At 39.2% G+C, this 21,537-nt stretch overlaps 1 protein-coding gene across 1 annotated transcript in view; it reads left to right on the forward strand.

Moving 5' to 3' along the window:
- The first annotated feature begins 13 nt into the window (after positions 1 to 13).
- NSMCE2 (NSE2 (MMS21) homolog, SMC5-SMC6 complex SUMO ligase) overlaps positions 14 to 21,537 on the forward strand; it is a 126,815-nt gene continuing 105,291 nt past the window's right edge. Inside the window, 3 exon segments of the mRNA XM_057368503.1 lie at positions 14 to 68; positions 71 to 144; positions 3,577 to 3,724. Coding sequence (XP_057224486.1) covers positions 14 to 68; positions 71 to 144; positions 3,577 to 3,724 — 277 coding nt within the window.

Raw genomic sequence — 21,537 nt, forward strand, 5'->3', positions numbered from 1 at the left:
GCCCTCCCATCACATGACGGCGCCGGCTGATGAGGCGGTTCCGCCCGCCCCGGTGCCCGGCGCTCCCGCCCGCTGTCTCTACCGCCGGGAGGGCGGTGTGGGGTGGCCCCCGGGACAGCCGCGCTCTCAGTCCGCGGGGTCGAGGTGAGCAGCGGCCGMTGGCGAGGGTGGCTGTCCCCGCCGGCCCCGGCCTCTCCGCGGGTGAGGGCAGCGTTCCCAACCCGGGGAGCGGCGGCGGGACGGGTTCGGTGCCGTGTCGCTCCTCCTGCGGGACTGCCCGGCCTGCCCGGGACCGGCTGAGGCGGGGAGAGGCCTGGGAGAGAGGAGCRGTGTCCTCTCGGTGGCCGCTGGTCATCGAGCGTACCTGGGGCTGGGCGCTGATCCTGGTGCTCCGAGAGWGCTTGCCACTGTAGAGCTTGTGTTATAGTAGCAAATAATTTTTGTTCTCACCTCTGTTTCATGGTTTGAGATGTTGAAGTATAGAAAGTTTAGGTCATTTCCTCAAATATTTAAAATAAGGAACAGAATAGAAACAGTAAATTCTTTTGGTTATCCTGCMTGGACCATGTGAACACTTGTTAAAAGAAAAAACAATGCCCTCGGTACTCTCCCATTTCACACTGAGTTTGATGATTGTGTTTTCCAGAAGTGAGGGGGCTGGGGGTTGCAAATAGGATCTGTTTTGATGCACCCATTGAAGACCTCTCTGGCAGAAAAAAGGGCATTAAAAACCCTGCAGCGAAACCAATTCCAGTGAGGAGTGTGGCCCTTCCTTGAAAGGTAGAATGGACAGCTCCAAGCTGAAGAATTCACTTAGAAAGTTCAAGAGCAAAATCTCTGCCTTGGTATCTGTAGGAGACCTGAGGAGCAGTTGACTGACTCAAAACAGCCCGGTGGGAAGTGTGGAGGGGGAACAGGGCCTGTCCTGTAAGCCCTGAAGTGGCAGAGCAGAGCAGACAAAAGGACAGCAGTGCGCTGTCATGTTCCACTGCCAGGGGTTTAGAAGCCTGCTGAGACCATGCTGGATCCTGGGGTGGTGACTGCCTACCTTTCTCTCTTTCTCTCTCTGGCTTTCTTCTCATACCTTCTTCTCAAAATATATTGTAAGCCAGACTAAAAAATTCCAGTATCTTCTTGTGTCTGCATAAGTTGAAGTTTGCTAAGTTAAAGTTTGGGAAGTGCCTTATTTTGTCTGGATGTTTTAAACTTTTGCCAAGTACCTTATTCTACTTGAATATTCTAAATTTTGTGAGTGAAGGTTGTTACTGAGTCGCTCGAGAATTTGGTTGTTTTTCCCATGCTCTTTCCAGGGTTAATCCAGSTACCTTTCCCTGAACCCTTCAGGCAGGCTGGGGCATTACAGGAGTGTAACCAGTTTTCAAGAAAAATGATCTTTTGTTAAAAATAGAAGGAAAATTTATCCAAAAGAAATTGCTTTCCAAAAGACAGATTGAGATGAAACTRCTAATGCAATGGTATAATTTAATATCATAACCAGTAACTTCTGGTCCTGTGTAGTTTGCTCATAAGAATGAAGGAGCCTTTTTAACTTTCACTGTTGGATTTTTGTTTTCAGATTTTTGCCTTCACAATGTGTATCTGTGAAATTTCTAAAGGAATGGCAGGCTTTCCAAGTTCAAGAGGGGAGTTAGGCTCTCTCTGTGTTTAATACACAAACTGGACCCAGAAAGATAAAGCTGCTAACAAAATCTGATGTGACTATTTAATAGTGTATGTTTGTATCACAGAGGTTCTATACAGTCTTGCTAAGATGGCAAACAAGTACTTCTAAAAAAAAGTTAAATAATGTACTAGCTGAATGAATTTATTACTAAATCTTTAAGAACATCCTTTTTCTTTACTTTCAGGGAGTTCTATAAGGAMCTTTTCCCTTGTGTTCTGTTGTCAGTTTGACAGCCTCTGAAGATCTCTAATGATAGCAGTCATTGCCTTCTGTCAGGGACAGCATGAACTGACATAACTAGAGCTGTAGTTGAAGCCTACTGCATCTGTGGAAAGAGGCACCGTTAAAAGGGGATAGAGAGGAAACACAAATTTGCATGTAATTAGGAAGTTCAATTTGCAGTGAGGTTGAACTGTTGTTGCTGAAAGCACATGACCTAAAGATGGTGTACTGAAAGATAGTACTGACTGGTCAACCAATTTTTATAAATGGAAAAAACCAAAAAGATAGGAAATAAACATTAGGAGACAGCAGGTATTCCAGTCTCATAGTCTGTATGATACTTCTGAGGAATGTTGCAATGGTGTTCAGCTTAGTGGGAGCACAAGGTATAGTTCTGGAGTCTCAGGGAAAGCAGTAGAGGGAGATACAGCCTTAGGTATCCAAAGCTTGGGAAAAGCATTGTACTTTCTATTTAGATGATTTCCAGATGGCTGTTGGATTATAGCCTGTTAAAGACTGTTGTTGATRAAGCAATTCTTCCTGTCCTCTTATACCCCAAATTTGTTTGTGGAATCTGTCTCTGTCTCCCCCAATGGCACCTCAGTGTAGTGCTTGAACACTCTAGTTAGTTCTTTACCTGGACTTTCTGTCTAACAGTTCTGGTTTGTTGTGTTTATTTTTTTTTTTTTTTTTGGGGGGGGGGGCACGGTATCTAAATCTGAAGCAGAATTTTTCTAATCTGCAACTTGAAGTATAAATATATAAAATACTGTATACTATATAATATGTGAATACTGTACACACCAGGTACATGTTTCTCACAGTAACTACATGTTGTGGGTTATGGCAAAACATGAAGAAGAAAGAGTAGAAATTAAGGATTTTTGAGAAGAAACCAGCAGATGTGAGCAGTCTGGATAGGCACAACATCAGCAAAAACACCTGAAGGTTTTGTTAATGACAGAGCAGCTAATCCCCACAAGGGATTACCCAAGGGTTTTGGGTGTGTGTTGAAAAGCCGGAGGGTGGCAAGGAAGATAAACCATGGTACCTGTGTGACTTTATTTGGCGTAATGGAATGTGGGTACCAAAAGTTTGTAGCATCTTTGGCAGAAGCATTCAGCGTTTGTAAGATAGACTTTTGTTTAAAAATTATGCTAGTTATTTTACTGTCAAGTACTCTCTTAGTAGAGTGGCCTTTTGTTAGATTGTATTTTCCAAAGGCCAGTTGTGGTGAGGCTAAATTGAATGTGAGAATTCATATTTCTTTCTATCCTAATTGATAATATGCCTAGAAAACTCAGACAGGTTTTTGGGCACGTGGGCTTTTTGGATCTGAAATAGAGCAGTAGTTTTCAAGCAGACATAATCATTGAGTTTGACCTTCACTGTGGTTTAGCAGTAGGAATAAGCAGATGAAAACTGCCAGTTGCTTTTTGTGGTGTAGTTTTGCTTAACATTGAATAGGAGGTGAATTGAAACCTTGTGGTAAATTGCATTTTCACTGAAATTACTGACATCGTGGGAGTTAAGTTTTCATCCCTGCTCACTCATGTTTCAGTGGTTCTGTTGACACTGCTTTAAGGTTAGCTATCTGTTAGGACTTAYGCTTCCTCTCCCAAGTTCTTTGTGTGTAAACTGCTTTTAATAGTTTTCCCTGTTATTTGTAGAGTAACSGTTTCAAGATGTCAGGTGGTCCAAGAATCTCATTCAACGCAGCTGAATCTGCTCTTTCTTCTCTGAAAAACTGCCAGTCCTTCATCAACTCTGGAATGGATATGGCTACTCAGGTTGCCCTTGACCTTGTGGAAAGTTTCAGTAAGTATATTTTTTCTTSTATTGTGTCCTGAATCTGACAAGTCTTAGACTTTCATATTTTGACTTAGTTACTGTCAATGTCTGTCTTCATTATAGGAGCTGTAGCTCTTCTGGCTTGGCCAGGGCTTGGTTTTCACTTAAATGAATAATTTMACTTAAATTTAGTGAAAACGTTAATACCAGGCAAGCATTGTCTGGGCATTTGTAACACCCAAGACTAATTGTGTTCCAGTAGTTGTTACCCTACAGCTTTGTAGAAACTTTAACATTGCTGACTGAGATGGAGGTCCCTTAAGTGGGTGATTAAAGTGAGTTTTCGTTCTCATACTGCTTCTCTGTGGGTGTTTTATTTGACATTTAGGGCAAAATATGTTGAAATAATGCTAAAGATTTTGAACACAAGGCCTGCGATATCTGTTAGGGGATGTAGCTTTTTTTAATGTCTCTGCTGAAAACAGGCCCTTTTTAGGATGCTTCAATTTGGGGAATGAAAACCAAACCTTATAAAAGTGACAACATTGTCTTAACAGGTTTTAACCAACAGTATTTTTTCTCTTCGTTAAATAACACTGTTGTTGAATAGAAGTATTTTGAAAAGTTACTATAGAAATAAATGATGTAAGCAAAAAARCAGAGTGTGCACAGTTGTTTTCAGTATGTGCTACCTGTGCTCGAAATACCCTTGGATGTTCTGTGGTCCAGCCTAGTAAAATACTGAAGGAAAGGACTCCTTRATATTCATGAGTGGCCCATAACTTTCTGAGGGTCTGTCTATTTTAAAGCTAAAGTGTGTGCTTATTTCCTTTGCTGGATTGGAGTCCTAGTAGATTTGATAATTTGGAGTCCTAATAGATGTGACAAATCAGTTATAATACAAGTAAAATKATCTCAGTTCTACTATAATTTGCATCTTCCTAAATCTTGCCTCATTCTGGTTTTGAGCTTTGGTAGTGTGCTGGCAGAAAGAAAATTCCTTAAGTCACTTGTCACAAGTAGTTGTTTGGCAATGCCTCTCAATTGTAATGCTTTGAGTATTGAACTTTAAGTCCTGTGTTGACACCTCTGCACACAGAGGAAYAGCTGTTTGCACTGCTAATTTGACTTCTCTTGGTTGCTGAACTGTCTTTGCTTAACTACTTTAAGTAGGTCTATAGAGTTAGAAAGCAGTGCTGGACATCCATGTCAAATACTTGAACGACAAGTTTTATTCTTTGCTTTTGGAATTAGTGAAGCTTGCAATGCAGGTTGACTGATGTGCTGTTAATAGTAAGAATATGCTGGCCTGAGATAGATCTGGCATATCTGTGACAGACATCCATCCCTTTGCTCAAAGGTTTTGGATGTGATTTGGTCAGCTTGCTGAGGATGGTAATTTCAGCTGACTCTTCACAAGAAAGCCGCAGAGCTTTCTGAAGAGTGTGGGACTGTAAAGTATGGAGATACTGGAATGAGAAATCTAACTCATGGTCATCTCCAGGCTTCTAATCCAGCAGCTGCTCTTTAGACAGGGTGCTGCTTTTGTCTGGGCTGGAGCCCAAGCTGGAAGGATTGTCCAGTACAAAGGAGAAATAACTGGGAGCTCCAGAGAGTGTGCTAACTACAGACAAGTTGTGGATGTCTTGGCATAAAACTTATGAAAAGGATTTTGAAGTGTGAACAGATAGGGTTTTGTCTAATTAGCTGAATGGGTTTTCTARTAGAAAATAAGATGCTTCCTTGACGTCTGGGACTTTCTTCCAAGCACACATCACATTCTCACTGTGAAATGTAGAGGCCCTGAAGTGTGGAATGGCTGTTTGGGAAGCAGTCACTGCAGCTGAACTCTAATCTTACTTGAGGAAAAAAAAGAAAAGAGCTACTTTTTCTTAAAAACATACTGAAAATGTTGTGGCCAGCTGCTACTTGTGGCTGTGATCTTCCCATAGTGATCTTTCCATAGCACTATCAGGATCTGCATGAGAAATTCTCCTCTTTTTTTCCATGCTTTGAAGGTTTTTTTCCTCACCTGTATGTACAGAACAGGCTCATGGGTCTTAAAAGTGTCAGTGATACAATTCTTTGGCATGGGCCCCAGATTAAGTGAGAGTTACAGCTCTGACTTCTCCTTCTTATCTGCTCATTGCATAACATGCTCTCTCTGCCAGCAGGGTTTTCCTCAATTCTGTCTGCTTATCCCATTTGTCTGTTCCCTTTGTCCCAGAGGTGCCTCTGTGCGTTTCTTCATGTGCTGCACTGTATCTCACAGGTGCAATGTCCTCCTTTTCTGACTGCTTTCTCTTCTTCAGATTGGTTGAGGTCCACTTGTGTCATCATGCCTGTTCAATACTAGCTAACAATAGTATTGGTAGTGTAGGATTTTCTTTCCGTGTGGATTTAACCTTGTGAGATTACTCACATCACTTTGATGTATCTCACTGTTCACTTAGAATGGTTTTAGCCAGAGCAGCTCTAGTCTTTGCTGAGGATTGTTGATGTAGGAAGGACTGTGGAGCATACAGATGTGGTAGTTAGACTTGTTTTATGAARTTGTTGCCAGCCTTTTGATAGACAGTTGGGTGAGTTTATATGGGCTTTGCAGTGACTTTCTAAACCCCTTGCAGCTGCCTAAAACAGTCAGACTTGAACATTCTAAGTTTGTTCATCCATGAGAGAGGGGCCCTTTTCCTGTAAGTTTCTCTGTCACTGACCTAAAACTTCTGCTTGGAATGCTATAAACTCCAGTTTAAAARTGGACTCTGTAGCTGTGCTTGAATATCAAATGGTTTGGTTAATTTGTTTTCTTTGTTCTTTTTTTTTCTAGCTTATTTTTCCTTGGAAATTCAAATGCAGGATTTCTGCAGTATCATACCTTAACATGAGTCTTGACATTGACAAAGTTCTTGTGCATGAAGTGACTACRATGTGATTGTTTTAGGATCCAGAAATCAATGGGCTGACACCTGTGCTTCTAAAATTCTTATGGTCTCTTAGTTTCCGTGGTATTAGAGATCATTGTGCTTCATAAAAATAATCCAAACATAAGGTACTTGTCCCAAGAGCAGGCTGTAGCATGTAGGTTGGATGACACTTTGCAACTTACTTCAGTGAGAGGTGTGAGCATGAAGGTTCTCTGACTGAGGAAATGAACAGGATAAACTTTGCCTTGATGCCTTGTTTGGGTCCAGGGAAGATAAGCCATGTCAAGACGTTTTCTTGCTCATTGTGCCTTCCATGATGTATGAGTGGTGGTTTGGTCAGGTCTCCACCTCTCAGTGGCCTCGTAATGGTCAAAGCTGTGGCATGTGTTGCAGGGACTCCTCATGAGGAATCAGACCTTGGTTTTCCTTTGCAAGCCCCTATATCTGTGAAGATGCTGATGAGACAAAAGTAGCAAACAGTTTTACATGAGCTGTAGGAATACAGTTTTTTATTCCTTACTGGAGAATCTAAGTAGATTTTTAATGTCTGTTTTCTTGTTGGAGAATGTAAGGGCAGAATGTCAAAGATAAATGGCTTTTCACTGACCCTTGCTATACAAAAATGTTTTCTAGTAATGAGAAGGTACTGTAGAAAATGAAGAGAGGTCAGTGATCCATGAAGTTCATTCTTCTGTGTTAGTCTCTATCAGATGCTTCTTGTGAAGCTGCAAGAATTCCCTCATGATACCACAGTGTTCACAGAGGAAGTTTTATTCAAACCCCAGTTTTTCCCTGCCAGAAGCTGTTTGTTCACTGGTCTGCTTYGTTGCTACACCAGTGTCTGTGGTATTAATTGGTGACATGCAAGAACTCAGTGTAGACACCAAAATTACATCTGCCTTCTCGGGGAAGTTGTTTTCCTGTTGTCTAAAATAAACTTGTATTTGTGGTATGGGAAATAAAATGTTCCAGATTCCCTTTCTCAGAAACAGTAATTTTGCTTTCCTTCAAATCCCTCACTCAAGGGTAATCATCTTAGGAAAGATGTGCATTTAACCTTAACTTATCCTTGTCTCCTTGTCTTGTATTGTGCTGTGCTTCTTGTATTGTTTTACAGGTATTTAACCTTTCAACTACCAATGAGAAAGATGTTTTCTAGAAGTAGATAGATACATAGTGTAATACTTGGAATATTTCTTCAAGTTATTTTATTCTTTGAAACAAAAAAAGACTTGTTAAGTTCTTGAGCTTTTCTGAAAACAAARAAGTTACATCTTTTGCACTATGATCTGCAGTCAATACAAAAATTTTGAGAAGACAGAGTTGGATTAATTTTTGTTCTGCCTTTCTTTACGTACAATGTTCATATCCAGCACTGATGACCCTGTTTCTGGAATACACTGGTTGGTTCTGGAAGCTATTCTTCAAAGAAGCTGTCCAAAAAAGGAGAATATGGARATGTGCCTTGTTTCAAAATCTGGAAAAATATGACTTGTAATGGAAGATTTGTTTTCTTTTATATTTATCCATAGCCACTCTGACTGTAGTCTGTAATCTTACAAAGTGGGAAGAAACAAATGTGTAGTGTTGTTACTATTTCCTAGCTGGCATTTTGACTACAAGAACTCAATGCAGTGAGGGGAAAGCAGCTATATTAAGCTCTAATAAACTATATTAAGCAGCTATATTAATATTTTAAGCAGGATGCTTTTCTTCTGATGRCTCTTTTTCAGTTTGGGTGCTCATTAAGCTGAGTGAATCCAAGTATCTTTGTTCCTCAAGTTTAGCACTTTGAAGGAAAGAAAAACCCTTTAGGTGGCAGCAGAGGATTTCCTTTTTCCTTCACCTGTTGTGGCACTAYGGAACTCGTTCCTTGAACGGGTCTAGAGGTGTTGGTGCCGTATCACTGTACTCTTGCATTTGGTGACAATAAAATATAAATGGAAGATTAAGATTAATAGAGAATTTGTATTAATAAATCAGTATAGTTTATTGCATTTTATACATTTATTCTTGCATGAAGCTGCTGTGTTGTGGTTGAACTACAGAGTATCATTCACAGTGAAATCAAGGCTTGACTTAGAGCTTAGCTTGCTGAATAACTGTCCTTAGTGTGTTCTCATGGACAGGTTGCACGTGAGCAAAAGGTCAGAGCTGGACAGTCTGAGGTTTTGTCAGAACTCATGTGAGTTCTCAGATGAAAACTGCACAGTTTTATTTCAGAGATTTTGGTAGGTGGTATTTTCATAGTGTCTTATGTCAAATACATACATATGTATGTGTGAATATTTAATCTGTTTTCTTATGTATTTTTCTAAGGCAGTGGGTAATTTTCTCCCCCAAAGGTCATTGTGAGTCAGAGGGACTTGCGGTCACCTGGTGGGTYACCTCATGTACCCATAGTTACTATAAATTTTTCTGTCCTAGATCTCATAAAATCTTAACAGTCTTCAAAATAGATCGTAAGTGGGATTTAAATGCTGTATAGACCTTTTTGGAGACCCTCTGTGCACCAGTGATGTTAACCTTGAGAGAATGAGTGAGCTTACAGCTGTAAGTTATAGGCTTGAAATTGCTGGGTGAGGTTCTTTGGCCTCTGCTCTGCATGAGATCAGAATAGAATGATTCTGATGGTCTCTTCCAACTTAGAAATACTATGAAGTATTGCAGAGGTCTTGTGTGGGCTCTTTTGCACAAAGATAAATCAACCTCTTTGAACAAAAGCCAAAGAGGAATATTTTATCTGAGTAATTTACTGTATGAAAATATTCTCTGTAGTGTATAAATCTGTCATTTTCTTATCATCATATTTCTGCTACAGAAATGTGGCAATAAGAAAATACCACTAACTCCAGCTTTAATGTAGAGGCATATGATATATATAGAAAGTAGTGTGGGCTTTGAAGAACCCACTCTGAAGGCTTTACTTTTTATCAATTTAAGTAGATCGGTATTTAGCTTTCAGTGATCTAATTGTGTGCATAAATAACTAGGGAGGGAGGAGGAACCCACAAAAGTAGAAAAGAACCTGGGATTGGCAGCATTCAGAAAGATTAGGAATATAAAGCAATTGTATTTCTTTTCTTGATTCTTTCCACTAGGAAAAGATTTATCTGGACAAAAAGTAAGCAGTGTGCTGAAGTGTTCTCAGTGTGGTCAAAACATGAAAGAAGCCCTTATGTAGATGTGATCGTTCTGAAACTTCATCCAGATCCCTACCAATAGACATAGGACACTTTAAATTTTTTTTTTCTTTCTTTTCCTCTCTCTTTGTTCATCTCCTCATCTCTTCAGGAATTCAAGAACTTGTTACTAGTATTCAAGTAACTTTTTTTTGTCAGTGAACATAAAACATATTACTAGAGATTTTTAATACTTTCAGATTAAAAAAGAAACTTCTGACTCAAATCCAGATTTTATTACATGTTTTATGAAATTTACACCAGTGTTATATAGCACACTGATATTCCAGTGAAGAATGAAGATTGTAATATATATCGATTAAATTCCAGGAATTTAAAGGGGAGTGTTTGCTTTATTAGTCAGAATTGCGTGTAAGACTTTCGTGTTCTTTACTGACATTGAGAGCTATGAAAAACACCATACTTTGGAGAACAGGCAGGGTTTAGTGGTCTGAATTGGAACTTTAAAATACTTTTAATTATAATTTTCATAGATTATTTTGTTTTCTCATTTTCTTTCCCATTTTCTCGGTTGAAGAACAAGGAACACATAATGGCATTATATGAATGAAATAAAATAATTGAGGTACTCTTGAGTCTGATTTTTCTGGGTCCTCAAGGCTGGGACTAATTGTGCTTTCAAACTGGTATCTCACTGGCCTTGAGGAAGTCATTGGAGTTCACAAAACACAAGTTTCCCTTCTATAAAAAAGGTGTCAGGAATGTTTTGGGAGGATATATGAATATATCAAACTCCTGTATAGGTATTCACTTGTGGTTTTGCTGATGTCATCTGCGYTTGGGGAAATTATGTTACAAGACCCTAAGAATAATGTGAATTGTCTGTAATGGTGGTAGGTGACTGGAAAAAATAGGAGATAGGTAGCCAGGAAAAATGTATGTACAGGGAAAATACAAGGCAGCAGAAGACAACAGACTAGCAAAGATATCCTTGCCTTTTKTGAGTTGACAGCTAGGAAGTATCAGAACTGTAGGTGTGGTACCACAATTACAGGTGATAGGAAATGGTTTGAACCAYTGAAATACACACAGGGCACAAAGTGAAGATTTGCACTTAGATGAAATTTGTGAGTGGATCCATGTCTACAGCTGGGTAGTCTGGCATTCGTTAGTGGGATGATAATACTATGTGAAGAGAGATAATATTATACTGCTTCAAAAAATGTGCCACTAGAACTGCATACAGAACAAAAATTTACAGTGAAATCCACAGTTCAGCACAAGGTCAACTGAAAAATCCATCCTATCACAGAGTAAACAATTCAACCTTGTGTTTTCTTTCTTGTTTCAGTTTTCAGGCACTGGATCTTACATTTCTGTCTAATAATCARAGATTCCAATATGTTCAGAAATCTTCAAGATGATAGTGGTAGATCATGAACAAGTAATCTTTAGCATCTTCACAGGTTGAACTGCTTTAGTCAGCCTTGGTGTAAGTACCACTTTCTAAGCATGAATAATTTCTGTTGCTCTTTCTTTGAAATACTGAGAGAGCTTATTGAAGGAAAACACAGTTCGCAGGATTTAGTCTCATGCGTGTTGGTTTAGAAAGAGTCTTTGCCCAAATTGTGTGCTATGTGCCATTAAAAATAAGGATGTATCTGCAAAATTGTCAGTATACGGTCAGTGCCTTTTAAAAAAAGCCCTAAAAACCAGAACAATCACTGTACCCCTCTTGGGCATTGAACAAGGGTCTGACAATACTGATGAGCATCCTACAGCACAACTTTTTTGTATGGGGCATGTAATAACCAAGTAACCTTCTGTCACTCTGCTGCCCCAGCCACCTTTAGGCATTGCTTGCATTAGGTTGGCTCCCAAGCTGTGCAGCACACAGCAGTTACTACTAATGACTGGGGAACTTAAGCCCTTTTTTGTTATTGTTATTTCAGTTTGGGGTTTTTTTTTGTGCTGATTGGCCTTTATGCCAATAAAAGAATACTAACAGCTATGAGTCTGTTAGAGCTGCTGTTACATAAAAGGATGGGAGGAAGTAAGAGGTGACCCCCAAAGAYTGCGATCTCTGGGAAGACAGCACTTGCTCATGGAGAAGGAATCAAAAAGTAGGCGAGCAAGTGCTCAGGGGGAAAAAGTGGGAATGAGGGAACTGGATGAGAAGGAAGAGAAGGGGAGAGGAGCAAGTGGTAAAGAAATCTGAAATGAAGGACAAGGAGAACTAAGAAGTTAGAAATCCACAGCCACAGGATTAAGCAGGACAGTATGCTGATCATTCACTAGATGACAAAAGATATTTGAATGCCTTCCTAATGGTGTTTCCATTTAAKCAACTTCTGTAGTTTCCACAAAGGTGTTAGCTTTTGCACAGGGGAAGAGTAGTCTGGTGCAAATGGAAGGAGGGCTAGTCCATGTAGATGAAAATGAGAAGATAGATGTGGTCATTCCGATTAGTCCCATGCTTGGGTTGTTCAGCATACGTGTGTGTGAACCTTTTGCTTTTTTGCCATTATCAACAGATACTATAGAGTGCTCTGAAATACATGAGTGCAGTAGCACTCAGTGGAAGGTGACAATCTCAAACTGCTCCCTAAATTACATATAATGAACTTCCCTATTAAAAAAGACTTAACAAAAGGAGCCAGCTGGCTTAAGGAGAAGGTGACAGATGAAAAGAGCACAATTCAAAGAAGTGTTCACACGTTAAGGAAGTAATTTTAACAGGCTTTCCCCAGACTGTAAGTGGGAATGGAATTATACATTGCATGTAAATGTCAAGTGACAATAATATCTTCTGAGTTAAATCAACCTTGCAACCTCTTTCCTATTTTTCTTAAGCAGATGAATAAAGTTTAACTTGTGATTTCCTTACTAATCATCTTAGTAAGCAGTGGGTGCGTAGACTTTTTAACTGCATGGGTAGATTAATGTGACATTTTCACAAGACTTCATTTTTTGAAGTTTATTGCTTGTGGGTGTGGATCTAATTCACAGCTGTTTTTGAGAAAATTAGATATGCTATAAGTCATTCAAATTCTGTATTTTCTTGGTATTTTTAGGTTAATCTTTTATCCATGCTTTGTTAGAGGTGTGTATTCTGGCTTGATGTCTCAAGGTAATCAGGACTTCTCCACTGAATATGCTTTCATGTACAGACTTGGCCCAATCACTTTTATAGAAAAACAGATTTTAAATTTATCAAAATTCAAGCACATATCAGTATAAAGGGGAGAAAATTCTCTCAACAAGTATATATTAGCCATACAAATCTCAAGCRTAGTCCTATGGTTCTAAATTTAATTAATTTTAATAACACAAGGACTGATAGCTATGTGATAGTTTACCAGTTCTGTGTAAGTATGGAACAGAGGCAGCCTTTTACYTCTCATTTGATTACACAACATTTCCACATTCAGTTTCAATTTATACTTGTGTTTTTTTCAAAACGATCCCTTGAGAAGCCACGAGGCCTCTCAAAGCTCCTGATTTCCTACTATGGACAAAGATAACAGCATTATCTAAAAAACATGCAGAGAGACCATCATCTGTGGTGCACTGTAAGCCATCAAAAAGAATCCTGTTTCCTCTCAAAATCATAAATATTTGTGYGTGTATGAGACCCAGGCAATCAGACTTGCATTGCGTTTTTTTTGCACAGATATGTATTTTCTGCAAGGTAACAAAGCAACAGCTCCTTGTAATAGGACAAGTTTGTATGGATTTTGTGGGAAATTAAATTTCAGCAATGGAAAGATTTAGCTCTGTCACTTACCAGCATGCAAGAATGAATGCCTCATACCAACAATTTATACTAAAAAGGGGAGATCTGCCAAATCACAGAAGAGGTTTTATGCAAAGGAAGCCTGCTAGAGGCAGAAAGAACTGCTGGTTTTCATTACACTGTGTAAGAGCTTTATGTGGGTTGGTTTTTTTTTTTTTTTATTGGGGTTTTGGGGGTTGTTTTGGTCCTTTTGAGGATTTATGGGCTCTGAAAGCCCAAGCTTTAGTACTGTGGCATGGTTAGCACTTCAAGTGCCATATCAATATGTGATTCATGCKGAATTGGATGTTTTGCTCGGGGAGCATCACTTGACCTTTGCTTGTRTGAGACACTATTTTTCTAGATTCCTTTAGTCCTTGGTTGTGTTCTGTCAGCTCTTCTTCAACAGAAACTGGAAAATATCCAAAGCACGTGGATATCCAAAGCACATCCGCATTCTCAAAAATTAACTTTGGAGATGATACTCATATCAATTTCTACTCATTYGATTTCTAACCTTCACATTTTGGATAATCTTACTGATCATGTTTCTGATTTTAAAAGCCCAACCTTTTTATTGTCGCTGTATATTATGAATCTGATTTGTCTTTTGTTTCTTCCTTTATGTGTGTGGACCAGTGTCAGCTCTGTTGTAAGACACTTCACTGCTTTGTTCACTGTGGTGTAAAATGTGGAGTTGCCTGCCAGCCASATTGGTCTCACAAGCTGCCTGTAAAACTGGATTGTTTTCCCACCCTGAGCTTGCTGCTCAGCTGCAGTATAGCCAATGCCCTGGATGGTTAGCAAAAGAGCAGCCATGCTATGTCTGGGGCTGCTGATAACCACCTCTAAATTCTGAAGTCAGGAGTGCCAAGGGTTGTTGAAGCAGAAATATCAAAACTTAGATTGGAGGCTGTGTGGGTTCAGAGAAAAAAGTGCTTTTAAGCATCTAATCAAAATACTGGGCATTTAAAAACCAGACATATTTTGGCATTTTTCCTCCTCCATCTGTTTCRTTTTTGGTTGGTAATGTTAACATTTGAGTGCTTGATGAGTGTTCGTTTGTGTCTGCATGAAGCTGTTGCAGTTGGTTGTGGAAAYTTAGTGTGGATTTGATGGGTTTTTTGTGTGTTTGAATATAACTACAACCACTGAACTGTGCTGAAATGAGACAGTGGTGGATTATCTTGGAGTGAGGGGATTTTCTTGGTCTTACCTTCCTATTTGATRCATATTCTGTTGCTTTCCCTTCTACTAGAGCTTGTGCAAGCCTTCTCATGGGCTTTGCGTGTACTGCAGAGARCAGGTCATTCAGTTTTGGTGGGCACTTTGGTGGGCACTTCTGTGGTCACTCAGCTTTGCTGAGCACTTCATGCACAGCAGCAGGACTGACCCAYGTGCAGTGAGGGACTGAGGGTGAGACCTGTCCCCCACACAGTCCTCGGTCTCTTTGGGAGGCGACTGTTTCGTGCTCTGTTCCCCATCACGGCCCCACGTCTGGCCAGGACACTTCTGATGCACCATGTGGCTCCCATTTCCTCTGGTGCCATAAGTCTGGTCTGTGCAATTAGATTTCAAATTGGATGTAGCTGCACCAGACTTAGATATTATGATGGCTTGAGCCCAGAACCAAGACAGCTACATTTACTGAAACATTACAGTGATTAAATAAGCTCTGAAGAGGGTTCGATAGCTCTGAGCTAGGCTCCTTCCCCTTCTGGACAGAGAAGTGATGTTTCTGAGAATTTTGAAGGTCTTGGGTGAAAAAGGCTTGTTTTCCTACCTTACTGACTTTTTTTTTCTGAAAAGTCTTTCCAACCCATTTCCTGTTTCCCCTAAAGGGAGGAAATTCTAAGTAGTTACCGCATTTGGTTTAATGAAGGTACTCTTTGAATGAGCTTCTCTGAGATGAGAAATATAATTGGTTCACTAACACAAGCAAAGCTTTTCTTGAGAAAAACCTGATGGTATTATTTACTGCTGGCTGATAAGAATCATGCCTTTTGTTAGAAACAGACTTGGACTTCATACTAAAATATTTATTTTTCACCTGTCAGTGCAATTTAAARTATGGGAAGAATTGGTTTTTGGCAAGAGAAAACATTAATACAGTTGACTTGTAAATAAAACTGCATGGATTATCTCTGCAGAATCCATAATGTGCCAGTACACATCTTGAGTAATGCAGAAAAAAATGTGCTTAAAAAAGATCTAACAAGTTAGAAATGAACTTGTTGGAATAATAAAAAAAAAATATTTTGCTGATACTAATTTCCAGAGGAAATCATAGATAAAGCAGTCTGTGAGTCTTTTATAGAATGGTAAAGACCCATTAAAACTCTTGAAATAAATKTCTTMATTTTAAATATCAATTTTACAAAGYGTTCYGAAAGATCAATGTAGCAATTACAAGACCTCAACAAATACTTTGCTGTTCCGGGTAAGGGAAAATATTTCAATAAAAATTTTCCCAAATTCCAGTTACCTTATCAAGTACTGGAAGAGAAATCGGGTAGAAGAAGGATAGCACTAAATCCCTTATTTTAAAATATTCCTAGCCATCCCATCTCTCATTCTGAGGAAGGCAAGGTCAGCAGCAGCTTGGGGCAGTTAACTGGGCTCTATTGTGTGGTGCAGACATGCCTACGTCTCCACAGGCAAGAAACATTTTGTTAGTCATAGGAAAATCCTTTCCCATTAAAATTAGCAATAAATGTTGTTTTCAGCCTTATTTCATCATATGTTGAAATCCACTTGGAAGAGAGGTAGATGTGTGTGTAACTATATATATRTRTATATATATATACATGTACGTGTGTGTGTATGTATCTATTATATACGTATTTAGGAAAACATGGGGGTGGCTTGCTATTTATTTTATGAGAGATTGGTCAGATTTCTGTGAGAAGATAATATATGCCTTGTGTTTACTTTGAAAATGCAGGTGTGGTTCCCTTACATTTTTCTTGGCAAACAAGTTGATTTAGGAAGTCCCCCCCCCATCTGTACCCTGCTACAGTTTGCTGCCACCTCAATTGTACTGGTGCAACTGTTTGAATATCTGCACTTCAGATTCCATTACTGGAATAACATGACTTTGGGTTTGGGTTTGGAGGACAGATTGCTATTTTTAGCTTGAATTGTTTCATTAATCCAATTTATAGCATGACCCTATGAAAGGCTRTATTATCCAGGCTGATGGACAGCAGAGGAGGAGACAAAAGAGGAACAGTAAGGATGAGTCCCTGGGGAGATGACCTGTGAAACTCACTTTGTTGCCAAAGAATATGTACATGAACCTCAGCCGTGGTGCTTATCTGTCAACATAACTTGTGTTTCTGTTCTTTTTGGGCTTGTAGATATAGCTAGTGTTGAGGAATGCAGATTTACACATTTGCTGAAGAGAGAACAGTAGTTCTGAATAAATATCACAGTAATGCCAGGAAACTGGTGTAGAATTCTAATGGTGGGGATCTTGAGTTGCTTCTCAAAASTCTTGCATCTTGTAAATGATTTATCCTCCTTTCAGTGCTTCTTCTTACTGGTTATATTGTCTTGGTTACATTTAAATTGGTCTTTCTGCAAAATTAAGTAGGCATTTATAGGTAAAATAAAGATTAATCTCACCATGACCGTGAAATTTAGTTAAGGAGGAAAGATATGCTGGTCAAGTGCTGGTYCCTTTCGTGTAAAGGGAGGGAAGTAGTCTGGGAATTGTAAAGGCTTCAGTGTTTAGTYAAGCAAAACCCCATTTTTKGGGGGGAAATTGTGTACATACTGCCTGTCTTCATGTCTTGGGGCTGCATGTGGCATCAAGTATGGAACTTACAATAGCAAAAATATGTAGATATATAAAGACAATTTTTCTGTTTCATAGCAAAATGTGTTTACTTCTGTGAGAGTTTTGTTTACGACTTTGTTTTATTTGTGTGTCCCAGCCTAAATTAAACCATCTCTATTTGTTTTGCATACTATTTTACTTTGGATTTTATATAGCAAAGCAAGCCAGAACATGCTGGAGTGTTTTGCTAAATAAAATTATCTGTGAGAACCCTGTTTATTTCATTAGCTCAAAATTGTGTCAGTTGTTGTTYAGAGATAATGCTGTTCTTTACATTGCAGTCTCTTTGGGTATCGTGGCCGATATACATGGTCAGACAGATCTTTGCTGCTGCTGCTCTCATGTCTAAACTGGGATCATTATRGCTTTTTAGCCTTCCTCTGGTGGTCTGGAGGAAAAAAATACTATAAGGAAGGTGCTTTCAAAAGCACTGTTGGTCTTGTTCTACTGGCAATTGTGTTTAAGGGAGTTTTATGTTGAGCAAAAGTGTTGTGAGTATTATAGAATAATACAGTTATTTTCAAAAGCAGTTAGTAATTCTGGGTGCCTCAGTTTCCGTGTGCCCACTCTGAGATGGCTGTTTTCAGAATGTGTGCAACACCCACTTGCTGGAAATGCTGGCCCCTTGAGATACTTCAAAAACTGTGTGCTCAGCAATTGAGATGTTTCAAGGTGGGTGTTCAGACCATGCATGGTCTGTTTCTATTGAAATTCTAACTATCTACAATATAATGTACTTGAGTTTAATTTCCAGGGGATTGGCAGGAGCCTCCTGGGCCACTGACTCTCATTTATTCCTGTTTCAGTCATAGCCTACAGGGAAATGGTTCGTAATACAAGACAAAGGTTTTTTCATCAGGCATAGTTTGTAATCTCTTGGCTCAACTGACTTTAAAAAAAAACACTAAGCAGAGAGAAATGGATAATTGAGGATTTTTTTTCCCATTATTTGCTGGATAAATCAAATGTTTAAATCCARACTGAACAGCACAGCCCTTTCTTTTCCAAAATACAACCTTGGAAGACTTTACTCAGGTACAGGAAAATGCTTGATCTAAATTCAAGTGTTGCCGTTTGATTTGCAGTTTCTTAACAGAAGCCTAATAGAAAATAAGATGAAATTTTTAAAATCACTCACAAGTGATAGTTCTGGTGCAACCTGTGTCCATCTGTGCTGGTCTTTCCTTTACWAGTACTGCTAGTCCTTCCTCATACACTCCTCTCAATTTGGCTCTTTCTACTTGGATTTTTCCTTTGGTGGAATACCAGAAACTCATATTCCACTACCGTCTTCGCTTGAGAGGACTTGAACTTGAACTCGCTTTTAACCATCTTGCAGAAAACCAGCTTAGAGATGAGGCTGTTGAATACTGAAGAATGCTGTGGAAGCCTAGAATGGCTGAGGTTGGAAGGGAGCTCTGGAGGTCATCTCACCYAAATCCCTGCTCAAGCTGGGCCACCCACATAGCGTAGGGTTTTTTTCTGTGATTCATGTAATTTCATTTTGTGAGACACACCTACCTTTCACTGGATTCTGGTATCTAGGTCTCTAAAATCACTCATACACCCTTGGTCTCTATGTGCATGAAAACTTTCAATGCAAGAAGAGTGTCTTTGGTAGGGGACAGTGACAGAAACATGGCTTCAAATACTGTACGGYTCACTTAAGGCATTTCCTGAGAAGCTGGAGCTTTCATTATTACTACTTTCAGCAATAAGTAGCTTCTTACTGTTGCATGGAGGGAAATTTTGCAATTACTACCCCAAATTCCCCTTTACTCCACCAATTCCCAGTCTCTGTATGGTTGTTGACCCTCTAATCAGCAATAATTTTTCTTCTCTTAAGAATTGCAGTGATTAGTTCCCTAACCAGACAGCTCCATGGAGATTTTTTGGGCATTCTACTTTCAACCATTTCTGTGTGTGAAGACATCTGCATTCAGGAGATGAATTTGATTTTTTTTCAGTTTTTTGCTCTTCCTTTGTATGGCCTCTAATTTCTTTTAGTTTAGTATTTTCTGTGTTAGCATTCTGCCCTTTCTGCAGCCAAATAGGTAAAATATGTTGCAGGGCAGGGAAATGTGATTTTGGAAGAAATCTTCAGGGAGAGTTTTCTGAGGAGCTGTCTATGTATCTGGAGGAGAAAAAAGTGACAATGTCCCCTCAGTGCTGCAGAAGCAATCAGTCTCCTGTTTAAGTTCCTCTTGGTCTGTGTAGTCTGGAGTGCTGTGGCAGGCTTCAGTCCTCTCTAGACAGAGGAGGAAAATGAGGCAGTGCTCTCCTACACAGGTCTGTATCCTCTCACTGCTGAGCATCYAGACACTAGAGGGACATCCTACTACTTACTGCTTTCTCCAAGTGTGTTGTGCATCTGTTCTTAAAGAATGTGGGTTGGTTGAGAGTCTTTTTCAAGTTCTACTGTCTAACTTGAATTATCAACAATTTTGAGTAGACCAGAATTGGGGGTGCAGTGGAGAGCCTTAACACTTTTAGATTTGTAAATGACGGACTTACTAAAAATGACAGCAAAAACACTTAGCTTTATCCTGAGTTGAGAATGTATTTTCTCCTCCAGAAGATGGAACTCAATCATGGAGTCAGAGAGCTTGTGTTCTTCTGCTRTCAGCAGTAACTTGAAACCTGCTGGCAAACTGTGTATTTTATCTGCTGCTATGGCATATGAAGACAGCTGGGTACTACCCACTGTTGCTAATGGCTCAAGTGATGGGTGTTTGTTCTACAGATGTTTTAGAAGTCTGAAATCTACTGTCAGAATTGCTGGGCCATACCAATGTGTAGCCTTGAATTTCTAAAGAAACTAATATGTAGTGTCAGGCAGAACTGACATGTCCTGCTTTCTTTAAATTGAAATTTTGACTTTGGTTAACCAGTACTATAAAGACATGAGAGTATGTATGTGTTCATCTTAATACACACTGTCTGTGCTTAAACATTCATTTTAAGTATATTTATATTTGTAAGTTTGGAACCTTCCTGTGATTTCATGGTATTCCAGGCTATTTTGTGTTCAATATAGTCTGCAGTGGAAKTGAATGCTTATTTAGATTCCTGTGTACTGGCTGCAGGATAGCTATAATACCCAACTAAGCAAATACTGATGTGGTAACTTTTGCACAGAAAGAGGTAGTTGTGAAAAATCTTTAGAAATTTTGCTGACTTGTGGATGTATACAGGAAACTAAAGTAAATACTAACTCAGATGTTAGGAAATGCAAGTTTTAGATACATTTTAGATGTGTGTTACTCTAGGATGTATTAAATCAGGGGTGATTTGACCCTATTACGTTGTTTCAACTTGTCTTTTAACATTGTGGGTTCATGATACATAACAGCCCTGATTGCTTRTGGTTTAAATCAGCATTAAGTCACCTAAGTGTGATTGGTCTCTTTAGAACTGAGATACTGAACCCTTGCTAGTCACTTCATGTAATTTTGTTCTTTTATATTTAGGGAGACTTTTCAGGATAATATTACTTTTTCCATTATAATAAGAGATCATAAAGTCGTGTGAACTGGAATTCATAATTGCAATCTGTGCATRTTCAACCAGCTAATTTTAATGTGATGCACATGGGTCTTTGAAAATGAAATTATGTCCTTGAACTGGGCTTTCTATGAGTAAAAAATGCAATATTGCAAAATCTATAATCTCTGAGTGGTGAGGAAAATGACTTGTGAAGAAATGCTTACTAAACTCAACATATTTAGCCTAGATAACAAGGAGACTGCAATATGCGATTCAATGGTATTTCGTGGCAGTATCTAAAAGCATATGTAGAGAGTTTGGAATGCATTCCTTAGATATGAATTAGAAATAAGATTAGGTTAAATTTTGATTAGATAACAGAAAGGCAGTTATCCAGCACTTGCAAAGTTTGATTTTGGTGTTAATCTAGGTTGTTGGCCTGCAGAGTGCAAGGTTTGAGTACTTTGGAGAGTTGTCTGGCTTTGTAGCTGGAGTCTGGCTGGAGGGTATTCAGMAATCAGTGTCCTCACGGTCTGCTAGAAGAGAGTCAGTGCCTTGAATCTCTTTACCGTGAATCTCTGCTGTCATCTTCACATATGAAACAAAATGAATCAAAAGCAGCAGCAGGGCTTGCACAGTGAATAACAGCCAATGCCTTTTGAATCTTTCAA

This window comes from Malurus melanocephalus, unplaced genomic scaffold, assembly GCF_030028575.1.
Source record: "Malurus melanocephalus ecotype Western Australia unplaced genomic scaffold, MMel_1.1 scaffold_3, whole genome shotgun sequence".
In the NCBI taxonomy this organism is placed as follows: domain Eukaryota; kingdom Metazoa; phylum Chordata; class Aves; order Passeriformes; family Maluridae; genus Malurus; species Malurus melanocephalus.